General features: G+C 49.0%; 1 protein-coding gene across 2 annotated transcripts; it reads right to left on the bottom strand.

Moving 5' to 3' along the window:
• Window positions 1–1,931: 1,931 nt before the first annotated feature.
• SERPINB9 (serpin family B member 9) lies at window positions 1,932–11,278 on the bottom strand. Of its 2 annotated transcripts, none has more exons than XM_040984093.1 (7): window positions 11,095–11,278; window positions 9,672–9,849; window positions 7,974–8,111; window positions 7,485–7,602; window positions 5,334–5,476; window positions 3,809–3,964; window positions 1,932–2,712 (listed from the first exon to the last, which is right to left on the bottom strand). In XM_040984093.1, the coding sequence occupies exons 2-7, from the start codon at window positions 9,837–9,839 to the stop codon at window positions 2,305–2,307; spliced, it is 1,131 nt and encodes a 376-aa protein (XP_040840027.1). In that variant the 5' UTR covers window positions 9,840–9,849; window positions 11,095–11,278; the 3' UTR covers window positions 1,932–2,304. The 2 variants fall into 2 exon arrangements, with proteins under 2 accessions (XP_040840027.1, XP_040840028.1); XM_040984094.1 differs by having other exon boundaries at window positions 3,809–3,961.
• Window positions 11,279–21,021: the final 9,743 nt, after the last annotated feature.

Here is a 21,021-nt window from a genome sequence, read left to right as displayed (position 1 = left end):
GATCCCACCTCACATTATTTACAAAAACTAATGGATCAAAAAGCAAAATGACAGCCAATCCATAAAAACCTGAGAAGAAAATATGTTGGCAATATGTTGTTAGCCATAATATTAAAAGTATGAGCAACAAAGACAAAAAGAGATAAACTACACTTTGCTGAAATTCACAAAGCTTTTATGAAACCAAGAGTATTATCAATAAGGTGAAAAGACAACAGGAGAGAATTTTACCAATGGTATCTCTTATAGGGATCCATTATTCACAATACTTAAAGAAACCTTAACAAATAGGACCCAATTTTAAATATTGGGCAAAGAGTTTGATAGACATTTGTCCTACAATATGGGAATGGCCAATCAGCGTGTGTAAAGATCTTAGTTTCTTTTCATTGAGACAAGCAGATCAAAAACACCGTGAGGGGACTGACGCTGTGGCATAGTGGGTTAAGATGTCACACGTAGTGCTGCAGTCCCATATAATGCAGGTTCAAGTCCCTGCTGCTCCAGTTCTGATCCAGCTCTCTGTTAACGCGCCTGGGAAAGCAGTGGAGGATGGCCCAACTGCTTATACCCCAGCACGCACATGGGAGATTCAGAAGAAGCTCCTGGTTCCTGGCTTTAGCTTGACCCAGCCCCAGCCATTGCAGCCATATGGGAAGCGAATACAAAAATTGGAAGGGTATGGAGCAACTGGAATGCACATTTGCTGCTGGTGGACACGTTCCATGGTTTGATCACTGCAGAAAATACCCTGCCTAACCCTCAGAAAGTTACATAGAACTAGTATGAGTTGGCAGTTTCATACCTGGGTACGTATCCAGAAGAATGGAAAACAGGTAGCCAAGTGTGCATGAATATTCATAGTAACACTGGTCACACACTGCCAGAAAAGGAAAACAACCCAAATCCCCATCGGTGGATGAAGGATAAACTGCGCTGTTACTATGTCGTGGAATATTATTTGGCCACAAAGAGGAATAAAGTACTGACACATACTAGTGCATAAGTGAGCATCGAAACTACTACACTGAGTGAAAAAAGCCAAGCACAGAAGGTCAAATATTATATAATACATTTTAGGTGAAATTTCCATTATGAGTAATCTATAGAGAAAACAGATTGGTAGTTCCCAGGGGCAGGAGTGGGGAGAACCAAGGAACCATTTCTTAATGGGTACTGAGTTTCCTTTTGACACTACAAAAATTTAGGGGAACACTGAACTGTTTGCTTTAAAATAATTAATCCTATGTTACATGAGTGTTACCTCACTAAGAAAAAAATCACCAGGAGAATACAATCAACTTGGTTAAATGTCATAATTCAAAAAGTTACAGAGCTCATGCATAACTGCATTACATATAATTGCACCAGAAGTAGGATATCAACACGTCAGATAAATATAAATCCTTGATGAGAAAGTGCAGTTGAGTTTAAGGATTGTCACACAGCAATTGCCATGACAGCGGTGCCCTCTACGTGCAGTGAAAACCTGAAGTATAGCTGGTTATGTGGACAAAATGAGAACATTCTCCCTGACCTTGACATGCTGAATGAACTTTTTACCATCTGGATTGGAGGTGGAGGGGTACAATGACATCAATCAAACGATAAATTTAAGCACATCAGTTAGTCCAATCTGGTGTTCATAAATACTACGTAAGTTGAGTATGGTCTTCAAAAGATGACAAAGTCTTTTTTTTTTTTCTTATTCATAACATTGGGTTTGGCAATATGTTGTCAGCCATGATATGATATTAAAATATGAACGACAAAGGCAAAAAGAGATCAACGGGACTTCAACAGCAGTTAGTGCAATGTTTACCCCTACTGGGTGATCGTGAAAGTAAAACAAAATTAAAATGTGTGTCAAAGAAGTGTATTTTTTTTTTACAAATTAAAAGTATCAGGAAAACTATAAAATAGTAACAATGATATCTAACAGCATTTATTGCTACTGAGAGAGGTTACAGTAAGCGTGAAGTCCCAAGAAAGCACAACTTGATGAGAATGAATTGTATGTGCAATGAGTGAGAAACACGCTTAGAGCCACCTGGGAAAACTTTACATGCTGTTCTTTGGAATTTGGTCCATGTCCTAAATATAGGCAATCCATATGACGTGGTTGATTAATTGGAGTTAAGTGAGTGTCCAACATGGGAAGTGCTGAGTATGCAGCACCATGAGATTGTTTAGGTGGAATCTGCCCATGTCTGCACTTGGCTGGCCCGCTGGCATGCAGCGTAAAGGAGAATGTAGAGAGACACACAGAGAGGCGTATTCTCTCAGGCACGGGACGTGCACCCCTTATGGAGATGAGAACCGGCCACAGAACAGAAGGCTGTTGGTTCTGTTGTGCCTGATGAAAAAAAGGAAGGGGTGGTCAGCACGAAACTCGAGTCCCCCATATTCCATGCATTCGAGAGCCAGGACGGCAGAACTTGCCGCAGCAGCCTCTGTGCCTTCTTCACTCAGCTCGATGAAACTCTTGTGCACAAACTTAGACAAGCACACGTCTGTCTCCGCTGACATGGCTGACAGGTCGGCCTTGCCCTGCTGGAAGACATCTGCCATTCCCAACTGCTGAAGCACCGACTCCATGTGGTACTCCTCCTGCAGTTTAAACTTCGGAAGCAACACTTCCACTTCAGTACTCCTCATGCACTCCGGCTTTGTCCAAGCTGTGAACTTCTCAAAAGTGAGATTCTTCTCCACCTGAAAGATCCAAATTTGACTTGCAGGTTCAGAGTGCAGTGACTGTCTACAAGCGCATGCTTGCCCAGTCAGTCCCCTTCTTCCTCCTGATGCACTGTGTCTTTTATACCCATTGGGTTTGCTCCCCACCGCCCTCGCCCCGCCTCATCTGCCGAGAAGCTCATGAGCCCCACCTCTTGTCCTACATCTCTCGTGCTATTATTCCATTCATGGCTTCCTTAACAGGCGAGGGAGAGACACACGCGGTGCAAGCCAGCGGTGGAGGCTGTCCTCTTTTTACCCACTTTTCTGAGACACTTTTCACTCTGACATCTGTCAGTACCTGCCCCAGTATTGTTCTGTTTTTAATAATGCTTGGTTTTGAAGATAACAAACCACTGCTGGTCAGGAAAAAAAAAAAAACTTTAGGGAAGAAAGGGCTGTCAGGATGAGCCATCCCAGGAGAGAAATCTTCCCCTGGTTGGGGTTAGGCATGGCTTCTGGAGTCAGAGGGAGGTGGACAAACCCCTGGAGTTATGGGCATCCCAGTGCCAGCCATTCAGGTAAGACTAGACACCAAGGCTGGTGTGAAGCAAGCGTGGCAGCGATGTGCCAGATGGGGCTGTCTCTCTTCACCTTGAGCACTGACCCTCACACTTCCCTGACAGCCACACTTCTCCCTGAATGCTGGAACAAAGCATAGCACTGTTTCATTCCCCACTTTTAGCCATTGGATTTTAAAACATAATGCCGATAGCAACGGCTACTGTATTAAGTAGCTGGTGTGGTGTGATCCTTGTCACTGTGCTACGCCTGAATTACTCCCACCTCATTTGCTTAAATAACCCTGTCAAGTAGACCCTACCATCAGACCCATTCTATCTGTGAGAAAACAGACCAAGATGTACTGAGCCACTCAGCAAGGACACCTAGAGAGTCATGAAATAACTCCATGTGAACAGAAGTTAGAGCCCAGATCTAAGCACTTGGCCACCAGCTCCAAAGTGGAAAAGGCATGCTGAAGTTGTTAGAAAGATCACAGGATGACATGGAGGGCACCCTGGATTTTTCCAGCAGAAATGGAGAACAGGAAGCAGCTCAAGGCCTCCCATCTTACCACACTGAGATCCACACCGTTATCCGGAAGTAGAACAATCATGCTCAACTCCTCCCCCTCGTAGGGCAGCTCCAGCACCTGCGCCTGCACCTCCTTGATGTAGGAGGTTTTCAACGTGGAATCCTGATACATCATCTGCACTGGCCTTTGCTCCTTCTGGTGGAAACGAAGAGATTTTTAAGCCTGGAATTTTAAAACTGATTGCTGAAAGAGGCAAGGAAAATTTCCCAACCAACTGCAACCGATGTCAGGAATTTTTCGGTGCCATGATAGAAACAATGCAAGGGAACCTCAAAAGGGTTAAGGGAAATCAAATGAAAATGTTTATGTGGTCACAGATTCTTTTTTAAATTTGTGTATGTGAGGAGTCTTCCAAGAAGTTCATGAAAGATGTGTGTTATGAAAAAATGTCTCAAATGTTTGTGCTAGAATAAACTCCGCTTTGACTTTCATTTTCCATGAACATTTGGCAGTGTCCTCCAGTTAGAACTTAACAGGATGTCATCTGGCTCCTTCTCTCGTTATAGGTCATCCTATGAGAGCAGATACAGCACTAGGCTGAGCCATAAGAAGCTTGATTCACCAACATAAAATGTGCTGCTCTGGGGGCCGGCATTCAGCTGACTGCAACATACCACATCCACATTCCAGCACCTGTGCCCAAGTCCTGGCCTAGCTCCCAACTCCAGCTTCCTGCTCGTGCACACCCGGGGGACACACGTGAGAGCTCAAGTGACTGGGTTGTTGAGATCCTGCCGCCCAGCTTTAGCCTGCTTCAGCTCCTGGGGAGCTGTGTCAAAAGGGAGTGAGTCAGCAGATGGGTCCTCTCTCTGTTTTTTCAAACAAATGCATACATAGGGTCTTCTTAAATGTGACACTTTGCATTTTTCAAAGGAAGTCACATTTTCCTCATTTAAAGTAAGTTCAGCCAGTTTAAGAAAACAATGTAATAAAATGAAATTTGGTATAGAATATTTCAATCAAGTCAGAAGACATTTAACAAAGGAGGATGAACTTAGTTTCAGAAGAGTGTGACTGGAAGACCCTTCCAGAAGTTGTCTTGCAACAGAAGTTGGTTGTCAAAGGTGTGACAGTCCTCTAACCCATCCTGACACCAAAAAATAATGAAGTCAGGCTATTGCATGTGGAGGACCATCTGTACAGAACCACACAGGTCTTCGTGCATTTCAGTTCAGTTATTATAATTCTGATGGTCTCAAGAAGCAATTTTAAAGGAAAATCTTTAGTTTCCAGTATTAGGTGCGTTTAACGATTCTGTGAGAAACTCCAGCAACAGCAGAGATGTAACAAAATATGCAAAAATATAGGCAGAAAACATTGCTGTTTCCTAAACTTTTTTTATGGACTCTATAAACTCATTAAAAATACTCTACATTTCAAACTATTTCTAACCCAGTCATCAATGTTTCGTAAAAAAAAAAAAGAAAGAAAGAAAGAAAGAAACTTTTTATTCAATTTCATCATAGCCTGATCTCTATTTTATTTTTCGAAGGTTTCTGCCTACCTGGTTAATCTTGAAAGGCATTTCCTTTGTGCAAGTTTTGTAAAACAAACTGTCCCACCGTCCTTTGAAGTAAATAGCATTGACAAGAACCAGCTTGGTTTCAACACCAATGGCACCGGCTGGCAACAGCTCATTAATTTTACCTGTCGAGAAAAGAAAAACTACATTCAACTCCTTTGCATAAGTGTGTGACGAATAAAATACATTGCCGCAGGTTAAACTATTAATCGAGAACCAAACATTCTGTGTTCGCTGGTACTTCAAATGGCCATTAGCAGCAACGCTTCTCCGATGGTGTGTGGCTTGAATCTCAGCTCTGCTCCCCAGCCCTAGGTGGGAATATGCGGGAGGCAAGTGCTTGGGACCTTGCAGCCCTTGTGAGAGTCCTGGATCCAGCTATAGACTCCCAATTTTGGACTTGCTGTTGAGTGAATTCGGCAAGTAAACCAGTGAATGAAAAGCTCTCTGTCTCCTATCTCTCAAATAAAATGAACATAAATTAATTAATAAAATTCCCAGAGCGTTTGCCTTCCAAGAGAAGAAATTGGATTGTTCCATGCAGAACTGAAAACCACATGTGAGTGATACTCATTACGGTAGACACTTCATGAACTTTCACCATGCTGAGGATGGTGGAGGACTTCTACGACCTCCAGCTGGACTGACAGCAAGACAGTCAGGAATCAGACTCTAGACAAAAGGGCCACAATTGCTCCATGTGGTTACAGAGCGCCTGATCACATGCCTTGCTGAAACACACAGTTCTAAATTCTACACCTGCTTGTGGAAGCGCCAGAGTAGCTGGGGTGAAAGCTGCAAGGAGCAAAACCTGGCAGCAGGAACAGGAGGGGGGGGAGATGGAGGCAACCCCTGGAACCCTAAACAATGCCCCAGGCACTCCTAAAGAAAACAGTGAAACAACTTAAAGTCCCTTCCTCCCCAGGCTCAAGAGGAACCTTTTCCATAACAAACAACATCCTTGCTAATTCACTGCCTCCAGGGGGCTTAAGTGGGCCAGGCAGTTCAAGCAGAAAGGAGACCGCCCATGCTCCTTTAGTACAGAGGCATCTGAATGGCTCAGACTTCAAGCCACCATGAGCCCTAGGGCATGTTAGGACAGGCTGCTCTTTGAGACACAGGAAGAAGGTTCAAGTCCAGATGGAGCTCCTTCCATCTTTGGAGTATATTGGGCCTGAGACAGGGTCTGGACTGGACCAGTCAAGTCTAGGCTTGCCAAGTCTAGTCACAGGGTGCAAAGGGAAGGTAAACAGAAGCAGAAGTGACTGCCCTGTGTGAAGACCCCGGTGGTGGAGACCCCAGGGAATCTAGAAGAGGAAGCCAAAGGGCATGGCCCAGCAGGCAGGTGCCCAGCAGTCTCCCCCTCATAGACACAGTGGCATCACCTGACAGGTGCACCTCACAGGCCAGGAACAGTAGGCTGTACTCCACATTGTTAAGTTAGAAACCCACCCGAAGGAGGGTTTGATGTTTGTGTAGCCACTTTAGTCCTTGGAAATGCAAAGCAAGGTTCTATTGTCGAACACCTGAGTGTGTGCCAGGAAACTTTATGGGTCCACTAAGGTCCCAATCATAAGGCAAGGTGGAGTCAGTCATGATCTCTGTGTCAATGGGAAACAGCACTGAAATCAGAGGAGATGGGTGGGTGGGATGATGGGCACAGGAGGAGAGGGAGGAGATGGGTGGGGTGGGTTGGCGGGCACAGGAGGAGAGGGAGGAGATGGGTGGGGTGGGTTGGCAGGCACAGGAGAAGAGGGAGGAGATGGGTGGGGGTGGGATGATGGGCACAGGAGGAGAGGGAGGAGATGGGTGGGGTGGGTTGGCGGGCACAGGAGGAGAGGGAGGAGATGGGTGGGTGGGATGATGGGCACAGGAGGAGAGGGAGGAGATGGGTGGGTGGGTTGCTGGGCATAGGAGGAGAGGGAGGAGATTTGTGGGTGGGTTGGCGGGCACAGGAGGAGAGGGAGGAGATGGGTGGGTGGGTTGGTGGGCACAGGAGGAGAGGGAGGAGATTTGTGGGGATGGGATGGCGGGCACAGGAGGAGAGGGAGGAGGAGGTGGGTGGGTTGGTGGGCACAGGAGGAGAGGGTGGAGGCAGGGAGGGGAGCAGAGCACAGGAACGCGTCCTCTGACCTTCTGTCTTCTTGGAGACCCACGCGTTGATGTGTTTCCTGGACTTCTCTGCAGCCTGGGCAAAGGAAAGCTGCTCCAGCTCCGCGTGGTAGAACTGAACACAGGCGTCCTTGAACGACTGCAGAGAGGAAAGCCTTCAGTGAGGCTGCCTGGCTACAGGAGGTGCCAGCAAGCTCCCCCGAATTCGGAGTTTGCATTCACCCTTGAGTTAAAACGGGAAAACGCATCTTTCCATGGTGATCCCATCTCAGTCCACCAGCTGTGAAAACATCCAGTTTGTAACTAGACACGGCCTGCGCCTGGAATGAGCAGGGATCAATACAGGAGCTTCAGAAAGGGCCGATTGTAAACAAGGCAAGGTGCAGCTGTACAATCCTAGTCTTTATTTTAAAATGTCACTGTCAGTTTCCCAGGTTCTCTAAGGACTTTATCCCAGTCTCTAGGTCACCAGGTGTTTTGAATACGACTGAGGGTTCTGATTCAACTTACAGAGAGGAATTCACAGGTCTTTTCTCCGAAGAGCCTGTTGGCAGTTCTAAGCAGGTACTGCGCATCCGGCCTGTTGACATGGGTGAGAAGTGACTGGAAGCCCTGGTGCGCGTCTTCCCCTGTGCTCAAAGAAAGTGCCTGCAGAGAGAAACCCTTCCAGGTGACCTCAGTGCTCCTGGGTCTGCTGTGTTCCAAAGGATCATTCCTTAAGGCCAGCGACATGGCTCAGTAGGCAAGCCTCTGCCCATGGCAACAGCATGCCTTAGGGGCACTGGTTCATGTCCCAGCGGCTCCACTTCTGATTCAGCTGGGAAACAGCAGAGGATGCTCCAAGATCACAGGATCCTTGCACCAAAGCAAAGACTCCTAGCTTTGCATCTGCTCAGCTCTAGCTACTGCGATCATTTGGATGGTGAACCAGTGGATGCAAGATCTCTCTCTCTCTCTCTCTCTGTGTCTCCTTCCCTCTGTAACTTTCAAATAAAAATAAAACATATCTCCTAAAAACTACTACCCTGAGAGGAGGCTGTTTCTGTTGTAAATGACCACTTGGTGCATCCTGGAGAACTGACACCGCTGGGCATAGGAGAGGAGTGGCCAGCCCAGGCAGAGACAGTGGAAACCGAGGCAGAGAAAGAACTGGCCCTGCCACCAGCACAGAGTTCCTTGGCTTCTGTTTTGTTTTGTCCGGATTTAGGGGAAGGGACGGGAACAGCAAAGAAGACAAGGGCAGAGAGGTCCAGCAAAGGGCTCCTAGACACTGCCCCCCTCCAGGAGCAAAGCTCGCCTCTAACGCACACCCATGAAGACAGAGGTGGGAGTACCAAAACTGGGCAGAAATGCAGCCATCAGGGGCATCTTCAAAAGCAAAAAGGGTGTTGGGCGAGGGATGCAGTTCCCAAGACTGAGCATAGAAATCCTCAGGAGAGGAGTGTTTCTCACACACAGAGAAAAAGCAGCATTGGGCCACAGAAAGTCTTCAACCTCCTCTCTCACACACAGGAGGGGGCAGGGTTAGAATGAGCAAGCCTACTGGGAGCCATCCACCCGGGGGAGAGAAAGTCCTGCTCAATGCAGGAGCCACACTGCCCCAAGGAGAGTGCGTGGACAGGATGGCGCTGGCAGTGTCTCCTTGGGCTCTGCACACACTGGGAGTCCTGGGCACTAGGACTGGCCCTGGAGCCGTCTCCAGATGCTCCCAGAACATCTGGAGCACACAAGGAACAAGTGCCTTGGTCTTTGTCAGAGGCCTCGAGCCCAACCCTGGAAGGTCCTTCATGGGTTTCTGTCCCTCCAGCTCCGTACTGAGCGAGGACACAGGCTGGGAAGCAGGTGTTCACCTCCCAATGGTGAGCAGCTATGACTGCAAAGGCTTTGCCCCTACAAGGAGAGAGAAGCTAGCAGCTTAGCTTCTAGAAAGTTCTAGTGTCACTTTCTAAATAAAAATGAGACGCAGCATAAAAATCCAACAGTCTTTTCAGGGTCAACAATTGGAGAAACACTTTTCCTTATTTCACCCCATCCTTCACCAAAACCATCTCAGTGGAGGAGGCTCCTTCTTTCCTGCCCCCGGGTACCTCCCTCCCTGGTGGACAGCCCCCCTTGGGGTTGGTGTGGACACTCACCCTGTGCTGTGTCACGCGGCAGGAGCAGCAGCCGCTGTGGTCCAGCCCCACCGTGGGCTGCAGGGTGGCTTACCTGCGCCATCTGGGCTGCGGTGTTGCCCTTTGCACCCAGGAGGACCATGGCCAGAGCAGAGGAGATGCTCATGGGAGAGATGAACACGTTGTTGTCCGGGTTGTCTTGACAGAGTTCCTTGAAGAGGCGGAAGGCAAAGTTGCCATTGGCTTCAGAAACGGCGTCCATTCTGCAGTGTCTGGAACAAAGCAGGGAGGGCCGTCAGCACAGCCTGGGACGCAGCCCGAGCTCACAGGGTTGGAGAGGTACTCCTGGTTTGCATCTCTATGCTCAGGAGCTTTTAAGCCTGAGAGAAATCTACTGGGTTTCTCTGCACATAAACAGTACCTGCAGATGCTAACCTCATTCAGCAGCCAGCCCAAGAACCTCCAGAAGCCCCCTTCCCCCGCAGCTGGCTCCTCCACTCAGACAGATGGCTGGACACACAGGACACAGCTAGGAGCAGTGAGCTCCAGGGACACCCTTACTCTGCCTGCATCTGCATTGTTTCACTTTCAATTTTCTTGCTCTTCTGGAAACACAGATCTGGGAGCTGAAGCCCAGAGCATGGACTGGGCAGGAGAGAGGCTTGAATGGCCAGTAGAATGGCCAGGCAGAAAGGCATCGAGGGAAACAAGGCAAGGTGAGCAAGAGCAGCCAGGACTGCGGCGAGTAGATCAGTCGGGTGCCACGTGCAGCTCTGTTAGCTCACAGCTGGACCCTCGGGCGACCCTCTCCCAGCCCCACATGTCCTTGGGATTCAGGTCCTCACTCTCACTAAAACCCAAACGTGCCCTGTCCTTGAACAAACAGCAAGAGCTGCACACACACTCACACACACAAACCACGCAGCATCGTTCCTGAATGGCTGTCTCTGCAGCCTTTGCCCCATCCCCTTAAATCAACCTCCTATGCCATTAAATTGAGCTCTAAGCTTAGAGGCCACAGTGCCAGTGCAGTGGTTAAGCCACTGCCTGAACACCATCATCCCACTTTGCCCCCACTCCGCATCCAGCTTCCTGCTAATGTCCTGGGAAAGCGGGCAGAGATGGTGCCAGTGCTTTGGCCCCTGTCAGCCATGTGTGAGGTCCAGAAGGAGCTCCTGGAGAGTTGGGAAATGAAGCAGCAGATCCAAGAACAGTGTGTATCTCTCTATCTCCTCCTAACTCTGCCCTTCCAATCAATTAATTAATCTAAAATCATCAACAACCACGACATAATAGACATGCTTCTAAGCTTCTTTTATTACTTTTATTTAGACAATGTCCCCTCCACCTGGCCCCCTCCCCTATTGCAGCCACCCTTCTCTTAGCTTTCTGAAAGCCTTGCGAAGCCACCCACTTCTGAGCCTGTGCCAATTGCGGCTCGCCTTCATTTTACTCTACAGATCTGCTATAACCCCTCCCAAGGGACCTGGCGTCTCCTCCCCAGCTCTGCTTCTTACCGCAGTTCTGTCCTTGAGCGCCGGTCCCACCGCTGGTCTAACGACCTGGAAGTTTGCACTGGTGGGTGAGCCGGTAGTGCTCCAATTGGCCACCAGCGTTAATATAAGCACTCAGGAAAGGAGCGGAGGGACCGCCTCCAGACCAATGCTGCGTAATCCCGCTGGAGCCGACTAAGAGCTGTTCTGCCAAGATGACCCTCCGCAGCACCGGCTCTGTTCTGTCAGCTGCTTCCTCGAGTTCCCCGCGGTTTTAAAGCCTGTCGCACCTCAGCCCTGCCCCGCGCCCACCTGTCACTAATTCGTTTCCACGCGGCCCACGCCCAGCCCCAGCCCCGTGTGGGATTTCCCGTACTCTGGGCCGCGAAAGCGGCGGGCAGAACCGCGAGAGGGCGGCCCCCGGAGACCCCGGGTAGCGGGCGGACACGGGGTCCGCCGCCGTGCACTGAGTGTTCCGCTCGCCCGGGTCTCAGATCCCCAGTGCCCGCCCGACCTGAGGCCGGGGCAACGCCGGCGGACGCAGGGACCCAGTGCGGCGCCTACACGGCCTGGAAGGCGGAGCGTTGTGGCGCAGCAGGTGCAAGCCGGCAGGAAGCCTTGGGCTGGCCTATGAGGAGTTTGGGAGCAGAGAACTCCACCTAGCTTTCGTCATTCCAGGCCCCGAAAGTCAGGTGGCCAATGTGGGTCTGTCTCCCACTTTTCCCTTTATGGGAGGCTTGGACAAAAGCCAGTGTCCCTTCCAGTACCACCTCTCAAATGGACTGTGCCCAAGCCGATCTCCAATGGCCTCTCTGGCCACTGGCCTAGCCACTGTATTCCCAGAAAGTGACAGGTGCCGAGCCAGCCTGGCTGGTGATTTCAGAAAGTTCATGGAAGGGGAGTTCGGATACCAGCTTTATTATTATTATTATTATTATTATTATTATTATTATTATTTTAAGATTCTGTCTGCAAGGGACATGTTCATGGACAATGCCTATCATGAAAAAAACCTACACGTGGATTTCGAACAGTGGTTTTGTGCTTAGCTTCTAATTCTGGTTTCTTGTTTGTTTTGTTTTGCATGAACTTTTCCAGTCACTTCTCATTGCTGTTCTCCCTGCAATCCGGGGCCTCAGATGCAGACACAATTGGTGACGTTGTTGGAGATGCAGAGTGCCAGCTTATGGCAGCTGCGTCCTCCCTCAGCAAGCCAGTGGGAGCCCTGGATGTGGGCAGCGGGGAGGACAATCAGCAATTATTTCCCAGAGACAGCCAGCTTTTCCCAGAAGCCTTGGTCTTCAGCAGATTTCAGCTGAATGTAGAATGAAGAATGTGGAATTTCAGTGGAATTAGGGCCAGAATTGGAGGGTGGCAAGCCAGGGACCTGGGACCCAATGCATAAGGAGAATCACACTTACAGGAGCCCACCACATATTTGCACGACCCCCAGAATAAGGAACCTAACTTTTGCACACTTGGTACCTAGTTTAAAAAAAAAAAAAGATAGATACATGCATACATACATAGATTAAGATAAATGTTGTAAGCAGGTTAAGTTACTGCTTCAGGCCCAGCTACTCCGCTTCCAACCCAATTCCCTGAAGTGCTCCTGGAAAAGCAATGGAGGCTAGCCCAAGTTTGGGGGCCCCTGCATCCATGTGGGAGAGCTAAGTGAAGCTCCTGGCTTCAGTCTGGCCCACACCAAAGCACTGTGGCCATTTGGGGAGCGAGCCAGCAGACGAAAAACCTGTTCTGTCCATGCTCACATAACTATCGCCACCGCCGAGAACATTTTCACAATCTGAAAAACAAACGAGATGGCGTGAAGGACATTGTGAAAGTGTACAGGGCCAGACATCAGAGGACAGTTACTGCATGATCCAACTCGAGGAATCTAAAGTAAGAATTCACAAAGTGGAGGAGGTAATGGGAGTCGCCAAGGGATGCAGAGAGGATTATGGGAGGAATTAGCCACATTACCCAACGTTTGGGGTTTGCGTGATGCAGAAGAGCCTGCCAGCACCCCGCACCAGGACCGTGGCTAACAGTGTAGTGTTATTCACTGAAATCACTCCTAAGAAGCTTAAGTGTCCTTTGCACAAAAAGATATGATAATAACAATAAACAAAAACATGGAAAAAATGGGATACCTATTTGCAATTTTTCTGCATTCCTTAACACTTCTCCCATCCTGCCCCCTCTTCCCAGCGCTAAGCAACCACAAGTCCATTTCCAAGCTCTGTGAATTTACCTGGCATGGAAGCTTCGTGTAAATGAAGTCACGATAGCTGTGGTTTGGGGTGATGTGTCAAGGTCAGTCCTTGAGTTCCAAGTAGCATTTCTCAGAACCTCACAGCTGAATAATACCCACAATAATATCATATATATACATATGCATGTGTGCATCAGTTGAGTTCACTCACCCGTTGATTGGCATTTAGAATGTTTCTGTCTTCCACCTGGTGTGATCCATCCTGCTGGATATTCGTGCACACATTTATGTGTCCATAAGCATAACTTTCTGAGACTCATTTGGGACATGTATGTAGGCGTGGAACTGCTCAGTCATATAACGCTGTATTCTGGGGTTTGAAAAACTGTTGGTTTTGCAAAGCTGCTGCCTTTTTTATATTCACACCATTTAGGTTTCAGTTTCCCCCACATCTCTCTGTTTTCAGTGTATCCATTTTAGTGGGTGTGAAAGAGTATGTCACTGTGGTTTAGCATTGTAGTTCCCTGATGACTCAGGCCTCTTCCACGTGCATATTAACTCTAGATGTCTTCATTCAATAAAAGCCTGTCTGTTCAAGTGTCTTCACCCATTTTTTAATGTACGATATTATATTTCACTGTTAAATTGTGTAAGAACTCTTTATAAAATAATAATAATTTTTATTTACTTTTTCATCTCGGTGAGCTCTAGAAGATTCCTTTCCTGGTGGCCCCACTTCCTATCCAGCTTCCTGCTTGTGGCCTGGGAAAGTGATGGCTACCCAGGGTACTGGAGGCAAGGGGCAGTGTCCACTCCAGACCCAGCATGTCGCTCAGGCTTCTGTCCGAAGGAGAGGGGCCACAGGAGCCAGTTACGTCACCAGCCTGACGGAATTCCAGCCCTCCGGTGACACAGCTGAACGGACATTCCTTACCTAATTAGGACATAGACAGCCGCTTTGCCAGCTCCTGTGTCCAGAGGGGAATAAAACTCTCCAACACGTATCTTAGCTGCCCTTTCTGCTTCCTCCCTCTTCCCTCTACTCTAAGCAAAGCGGGCCCAGGAGCAGATTTTCCAATAGAGCTTGCATTACAACTTGGGCAACTTGCTGATATTATTCCACCAGCGGGCAGGTGGTGGTCATCATCTAATGGAAAGCAATCAAAGATGGCCTCAAGCCTTGGGACCCTGCGGCAGCATGGGAAAAAGTTCCTGGCTCCTGGCTTCGGTTAGGCTCAGCTCCAGCAATTGTGGCCACTTACAGAGTTAATCAACAGACAGAAGATCTTCCTCTCTGTCTCCCCTTGTCTCTATATATCTGACTTTCAACTAAAAATAAATAAAAATTTAAAGAAGAGAGAGAGAGAACTGGCCAAACTGGTTTTCACCCTGAAGATATCATTAACAATTTTCTACAGCTAACCCATTCATGAAGACACAACCATACTACCCACCTCCTGAAGGCCCCAACCTTTTTGAAAAAATTTTAGTTTTAAAATATTGATTATGTAGTTTGGAGGAGTGTATGCCCTCTGATTAGGGTGGGGAGGGTTTTTACTTTTAGTATAGAGAAAAGTGGGTAAGATAAATGGTTCAGGGTATTTTTTTTTTTTACCCTCTGTCTACAAGGGGCAGAGAAGGGGATGGGGCAAGCTCCTTGGTGTCAAACTACCTCGGCACTCATATTGGAAAATGATCATTTGATTCTAGAGACTCCAGAGTGGGGAAGAATGTCCCAATAGTGTTGTTTGAGTGGTTTTTACAGTTCTGAGAAGTTGTTTGTTTCGTTTTGTTTTTGCACCAGGGTTGAGAAAATATTTTCAAGGTCTGCTGGCTGACTGAGCCCACCTTAGTGCCTAAGTAGAGTGGTTGCAAAGCTCAGCCAGCACAGGTGCCTAACCTGTTCTACTCTTCACCCTCTGACAAGGCACTTCACGTCCTCTGCTGGCCTACATAACTAGCTTTCGTGTCCCCCATGTATGTCTGGGAGGACATGCATGGGCATCAGCAACCAAGGAGGCCCAGTTCCAATATATGTGCTCCAAGGTTGGACCACATATCTTGGAGTTTTCCCTAAAGTTGGGGTTTGACTGGGAAGTCCAAAAGAAGCCTTGCCTGGAAAGTCTTTAGACTTGACTCTTGTGTGTGCCAGTTAATATAGAGTCAGGTTCAGTCTGTCACCCACACTGGCTAAATAACATACCGGTGTGTACAGCTAGCTGGTTACTCTCACCTCCAGCCCCATCTCCTATGCCAACTAGAAGGTGCTGTGACCTAGCCCAGATCTTGGGGCAGACTGGCTGGACTGGGCCACAGCACCTGCTGGTTCATATGAGATATGGGGCTGTGTGTACTGGTACATGCACTGGCTTATGCAGGTGACAGACTGAACATGACCCTCCACTGGCTGGTACACACAGAAGTCAAGTCTGAGGTCACCCCAGGTGAGTCTTCTTGGGAGACTCCCCTACTAAGCAGCTGGACTCAGACCCCAGCCATAGGGAGAAATCAAGGGATATGAGGTCTTACTTTGGACTGCATGCATCAGACTAGGCCTCCCCAGTTGTTGACGACTGTGCGTATGGCAGCATATCCACATGTGCTTGAGGGACATGACAGCCAGCTTATCCAGGCCAGCAGGTGATGCAACTACCTTATCAGAGGATGGAAAGTAGAATGGGTTAAATAATTCTCTTGGCCATGTTTTTATCATGATCAGATCAACAGAGAATGACAAGATATTTTATGGAGAAATATTCTATTATTTGACATTACAACCATTATCCACATTTCCAAGATGATGCACTTTAAGAATACACAGCCTTTTTTTAAGATTTATTTTTTTTTTATTGGAAAGTCAGATATACAGAGAAGAGGAGAGACAGAGAGGAAGATCTTCCATCCAATGGTTCACTCCCCAAGAGGCTGCATCAGCTAGAGCTGAGCCAGTCCAAAGCCAGGAGCCTCTTCCAGGTCTCCCATGTAGATGTAGGGTCCCAAGGCTTTGGGTGTCCTCTTCTGCTTTCCCAGGCCACAAGCAGGGAGTTGAATGGGGAGTGGAGCTGCTGGGATTAGAACTGGTGCCCATATGAGATCCTGGCGCATTCAAGGCGAGAACCTTAGCCACTAGGTGCAGGTGAGGAATAGGATTCCAGGGGCTACCGCAGGGCAAGGCGGCCGGACACAGAAACACAAGCTGAGGAGTGTGTGGTTTACAAATGAGGGGAAGACAGGCTTCTTTTCTTTCTTTCTTTCTTTCTTTCTTTCTTTCTTTCTTTCTTTCTTTCTTTCTTTCTTTCTTTCTTTCTTTCTTTCTTTCTTTCTTTCTTTTTTTTTAAGAAAAAGCAGAGACAAGGCAGGTCAAGCCAGAGGTCCAGGTGGTGTGTGACCCTGATAGACTGAAGGAACCAAGCCCATCCTTGCCTGGCTCCCAGGCCATGGGACCCTCAGCTCCTCCACATGATGGACACTGGGGAATGGACGTGGCGTGGAGGCAGGAGCGATCCACACCCCAACCTCGGTCTGCCTCCACTGCTGCTATGACCTCCTTCCTCGACCCCTCCCGTGTCCCTCCCGGGAGAGAAAGCTCCCTTCATCACAGTGCCTCTATCTGCACCTCCAGGCGCGCACGGAACACGCGGGACAGCCTGGGGCCGGACACACCCGTCCCTTTGGGATATGTGTCACCTTTCCTGCAATTTCCTCTACCCTACTGAGCATGCATGACTTTCCTGGGAGCAGGTCCTGTTAGACTTGAAACTCCAGGCTGGCTGGTCTTTCTGCCTGCAGCTCAAATCCTGTCTTGAGGTTTCTACGGCTTCCACGCTACACCAGCGGCCCCCCAGGTTTGCTGCCCGGTTGCATTCCCCCCATGCATCCCAGCCACCTCTGATCACTGCCTCTGCCTAGGCTGCGGCCAGCAGGGCTGCTGTAACTACCTGTCCGCACCGCGGGGTGACGCTTCTTGTCTCCTCTGTCTTGGATCCGCAGAGGGAGGCGTGTCCATGCCCGCTGTTTCTCCGGGTCAGTGTGTGTGGTGTTGGTGGCCAGGACATGTGCGTCTGCAAGAGTAGTTTCCAGAGCTGTGGCTTTAAAAGGCTGACTGAAAGCGATACCAGAGGTTAGCAGTTCCCAGCAGTTTGCACCCATCAACTTCAGTTTAGACCATCCATCCCTCCCATAGCCTTTACCCTGTGTGTGCACCTCATACTGCTATATTTGAAAGCTATGTTAAAAATGAGGTGTGAAACTGTTTCATTAGGTCCAGCAGGGTACCATAGGAAGCTGGTCCTCTGCCTACAGCGCTGGCAATCCGTATGGGCGCCAGTTCAAGCCACAGAGACTCCACTTCCCATCCAGCTTCCTGTTAATGGTCTGGGAAAACAGCAGTAAGTGGCCCAAGCCCTTGAACTCCTGCACCCACGTGGGAGACCCAGAAGAAGCTCCAGGCTCACGGTTTCAGATCAGATCAGCTCCAGCCACTGGGACCATTTGAGGAGTAAAGCAACAGACGGGTGTTTGCCTGCAAACCTGGCTACTATGGTTAGAACAAGCTGGCATGTAAAATTAGCCATCACTTTATCTTGTAGACTATGGGAACCATCGACCGGCTTAAACCAGGAGAAGTGTGATTTTGCAGGTATTGTGGAAGGGTGCTGTCATGGGCAATGGTGAGGGATGAGGAAAGATGAAGTGGGCAGAGTGCACAGAGCTCAGCCCCCAGGGAGGCTGCTCCCGGAGGCAGGTCCACGTTGCCAGGAGCAGAGCATCTGCAGCAGGATCTGGGCCGCAGCCTTCCGTGCTGGAAGCCCCACTCCTTCCCGCTGCTCCAGCTCAGCTGCAGGCCTGCCACTTCCTCCTCCCCATCTCTTGTCTGAGCTTTACTTCCACGATGACCATATGTGAACATACACAGCACCTCACGTGGGGACGGACACCAGGGCACCGTAGAGATGACCACACACACTCAAGTCCTGCCCTAACTCCACCCTATTTGCACATTCAGTTCCCTTTAAAGGAACAACCCCAACTGTGGCGGGGGGAGGGGCAGGAGCTTTCCCTCCCTCCGACCCCATCCCTTCCCCCCCCACCGGCAGAGAAAGGTGCCTGCATTCCAACTGAATGAGTGTCACCTGTCTAAAAACTGCCCCTCCGTGTATCTCCATCTCGGCCTTGGATTCCTCTGTTGGTCCCAGACAAGAAGTTGAAATGAACACAGATGGGGACCCTGTCCTCCATGAGACCATAGGCGAGCAACAAGAAGGTTCCAAATGCTAATTCTTTTTTGAAGATTTATTTATTTTTATTGTAAAGTCAGACATATATAGGGAGGAGGAGAGACAAAGAGAAAGATCTTCCGTCCAATGATCCATTACCCAAGTGGCCACAATGGTCAGAGCTGCACCAATCCAAAGCCAGGAGCTTCTTTCAGGTCTCCCATAAGGATGCATGGTACCAAGGATTTGTGCTATCCTCGACTGCTTTCCCAAGCCACAAGCAGGAAGCTGGATGGGAAATGGGGCAACCGGGATTAAAACCGACACCGATATGGGATCTCAGTGTGTTTAAGGCGAGGACTTTAGCCACTAGGCTACCACCCAGACCCTGATTCTGAGTAACTCCTAGCTTTCCCTTTACTCACAGCTCCCCAATCAATGTTGGTAGTAGCTGTGTCACAGATAAGCAAGATGCTAACTAAAGTAGAAAGGACAGATTAAAAAAAAATTATTTCTTTTTACTGGAAAATCAGGTCAGATTTTCTGGAGAGAAGCAGAGACAGAGAGAAAGATCTTTCATTGCTAGTTCACTCCCCCAGTGGCCAATCCAAAGCCAGGACCCAGGTGCTTCTTCTGGGTCTCCTACACAGGTCCAAGGCCCCAAGGCTTTGGGCTACACTCCACTGCTTTCCCAGTCTGTAAACAGGGAGCTGGATGGAAAGTAGAGCACCTGGGACACAAACTAGCACCCATAGATGATCCCGGTGCTTGCAAGGTGAGCATTTAGCCATTGAGCCATCACGCCAGGCTTAAGGACATATTTTAATCAATAATACAAGTCAAACAGTACAATAAGGAAGTGGACCCTGCATGAGATGAACTTGACTTTGGTTTGTGCTGAGGCAAAGATTTGTTTGTTTGTTTGTTTGTTTTAGTTATTTGTATTTGGGGGGAAAGGTAGAGTGACACAGAAAGAGGAAGAGATGGAGACAGCCCCCATCCACTAACTCACTCCCCAAATGGTGGCAAGGTTCGGGAGCCTGGAATCCCATTCTGGTCCCCCACACAGCTCAGGGGTGCAAGCTCTGGGCCATCTTCCAGTGCACCAGCAGGGAACCAGAACAGAAGTGGAGCAGCTGGGACCCGAAGCGGTCCTCGTGTGGGATGCCAGCCCAGCAAGCAGTTGCTGTGCCACAGGAACCAGGCAGGGCCTCAGGATCTCTGCCTCCCTGCTTGTACGTGTGCAGGAATTCTTGCAGCACTGAAATTGAATGTCTTTTAACCAGCCGGCTGGAGACGCCCATTTTCCTAGGATTCACCTGGTCTCGTGGGGACCAAGAGGCATGCTCAGACCCCGCCTCCCTGGTATAGCTGATGAAGGCTTCTCTCTGGGAACAGAGTTAGATGTCGTTGACAAGGGTGTGTTTCTGTCTCTCTCTCAAAGCCCCAACCCCTCATGCCAGCTGTCTGTGTAGGGTAGCCCATGAGTGCTTGTGAACACGAGTTTATTCCCTTCCTGTTCACGTGTGCACACCACACACAGGATCCCTGCCTGTGTGAGGCAAGAGCCTGGTCCAGACATTCAGGCATCTGCACCCTCATGAGTGGGCACCACCCTGGAGACTGGGGGTCTCCAAGCAGCAACACTCTCACTGATGCCCAGGGCTTTACCTGTGATGAACACGTGTCACAAAGGGACAGGGTTCAGCTGTTCCCAGTCTGTGGGGAATGGGTGGTGGGTGGGTGGGAGTAGCGAGGCCGAGGGTAGCCGTGGAGTCATGATGCAGGACTTCCGTTTTGCTGAAGCCGCATTAATTGGGCCGGAGGTGACAGGGTCCCTGTTGAGTGGGGCTGCTCTGACATGAATCCCAGCTGCCTGAATCTCTTCCTACTTCATTTTCCACATCTCCCTTTCTGTTCAAATGATCACAAAGCCTGCCTGGATACCATTCAGCCAGTCCATAGAATTCATGAGCCACTTCCGTCAGCTCCATCTCCATCCTCACTACTCCACCATAATGAAATCAGCACCGTGGATAGATGCAATCCTGGATGTAGGAGTTCTCAAGTGGCTAAAGGACAAAACATGCTTGTCTTTCAATGCTTAGATTACTAACAATATGAAACAGAAACGGGGACAGGTGTTTGGCTCAAGATGCTGGTTGGGATGCCCACGAGTCACAGGGTCTTGGTTCAAGCTCTAGCTGGCACTTTTCCACTGTTTTTGAAGTACCGTTGTATACTATGATTTCACCTTATCATGTTGAGAGCTTTCATCCCTTTTCCTTAAAGGAAGAACTTGGTGGCTTTTTTTGGTCCTACCTGAACGGCCCACATTACCGCACTTGCATGATGGGGACAATAATAGGTAAAAGAAGGGCTAGTTGGATTCAGGCACTGTGATACTCTGTGGTAGTGGAGAGGCCTAACAAGGCTACTCTATGACAAAAGGACAGGTCATGTGCACACTGGACCAAGGGAGAGTGGGTGGGACACGGGAGACTTCATCACACAGCTCAG

This window comes from Ochotona curzoniae, unplaced genomic scaffold (genome assembly GCF_017591425.1).
Source record: "Ochotona curzoniae isolate NIBS_2020 unplaced genomic scaffold, NIBS_Ocur_1.0 contig_4064, whole genome shotgun sequence".
Lineage (NCBI taxonomy): Eukaryota > Metazoa > Chordata > Mammalia > Lagomorpha > Ochotonidae > Ochotona > Ochotona curzoniae.
The sequence above is the reverse complement of the archived record's forward strand: the minus strand, read 5'-3'. Positions and strand labels throughout refer to the sequence as shown.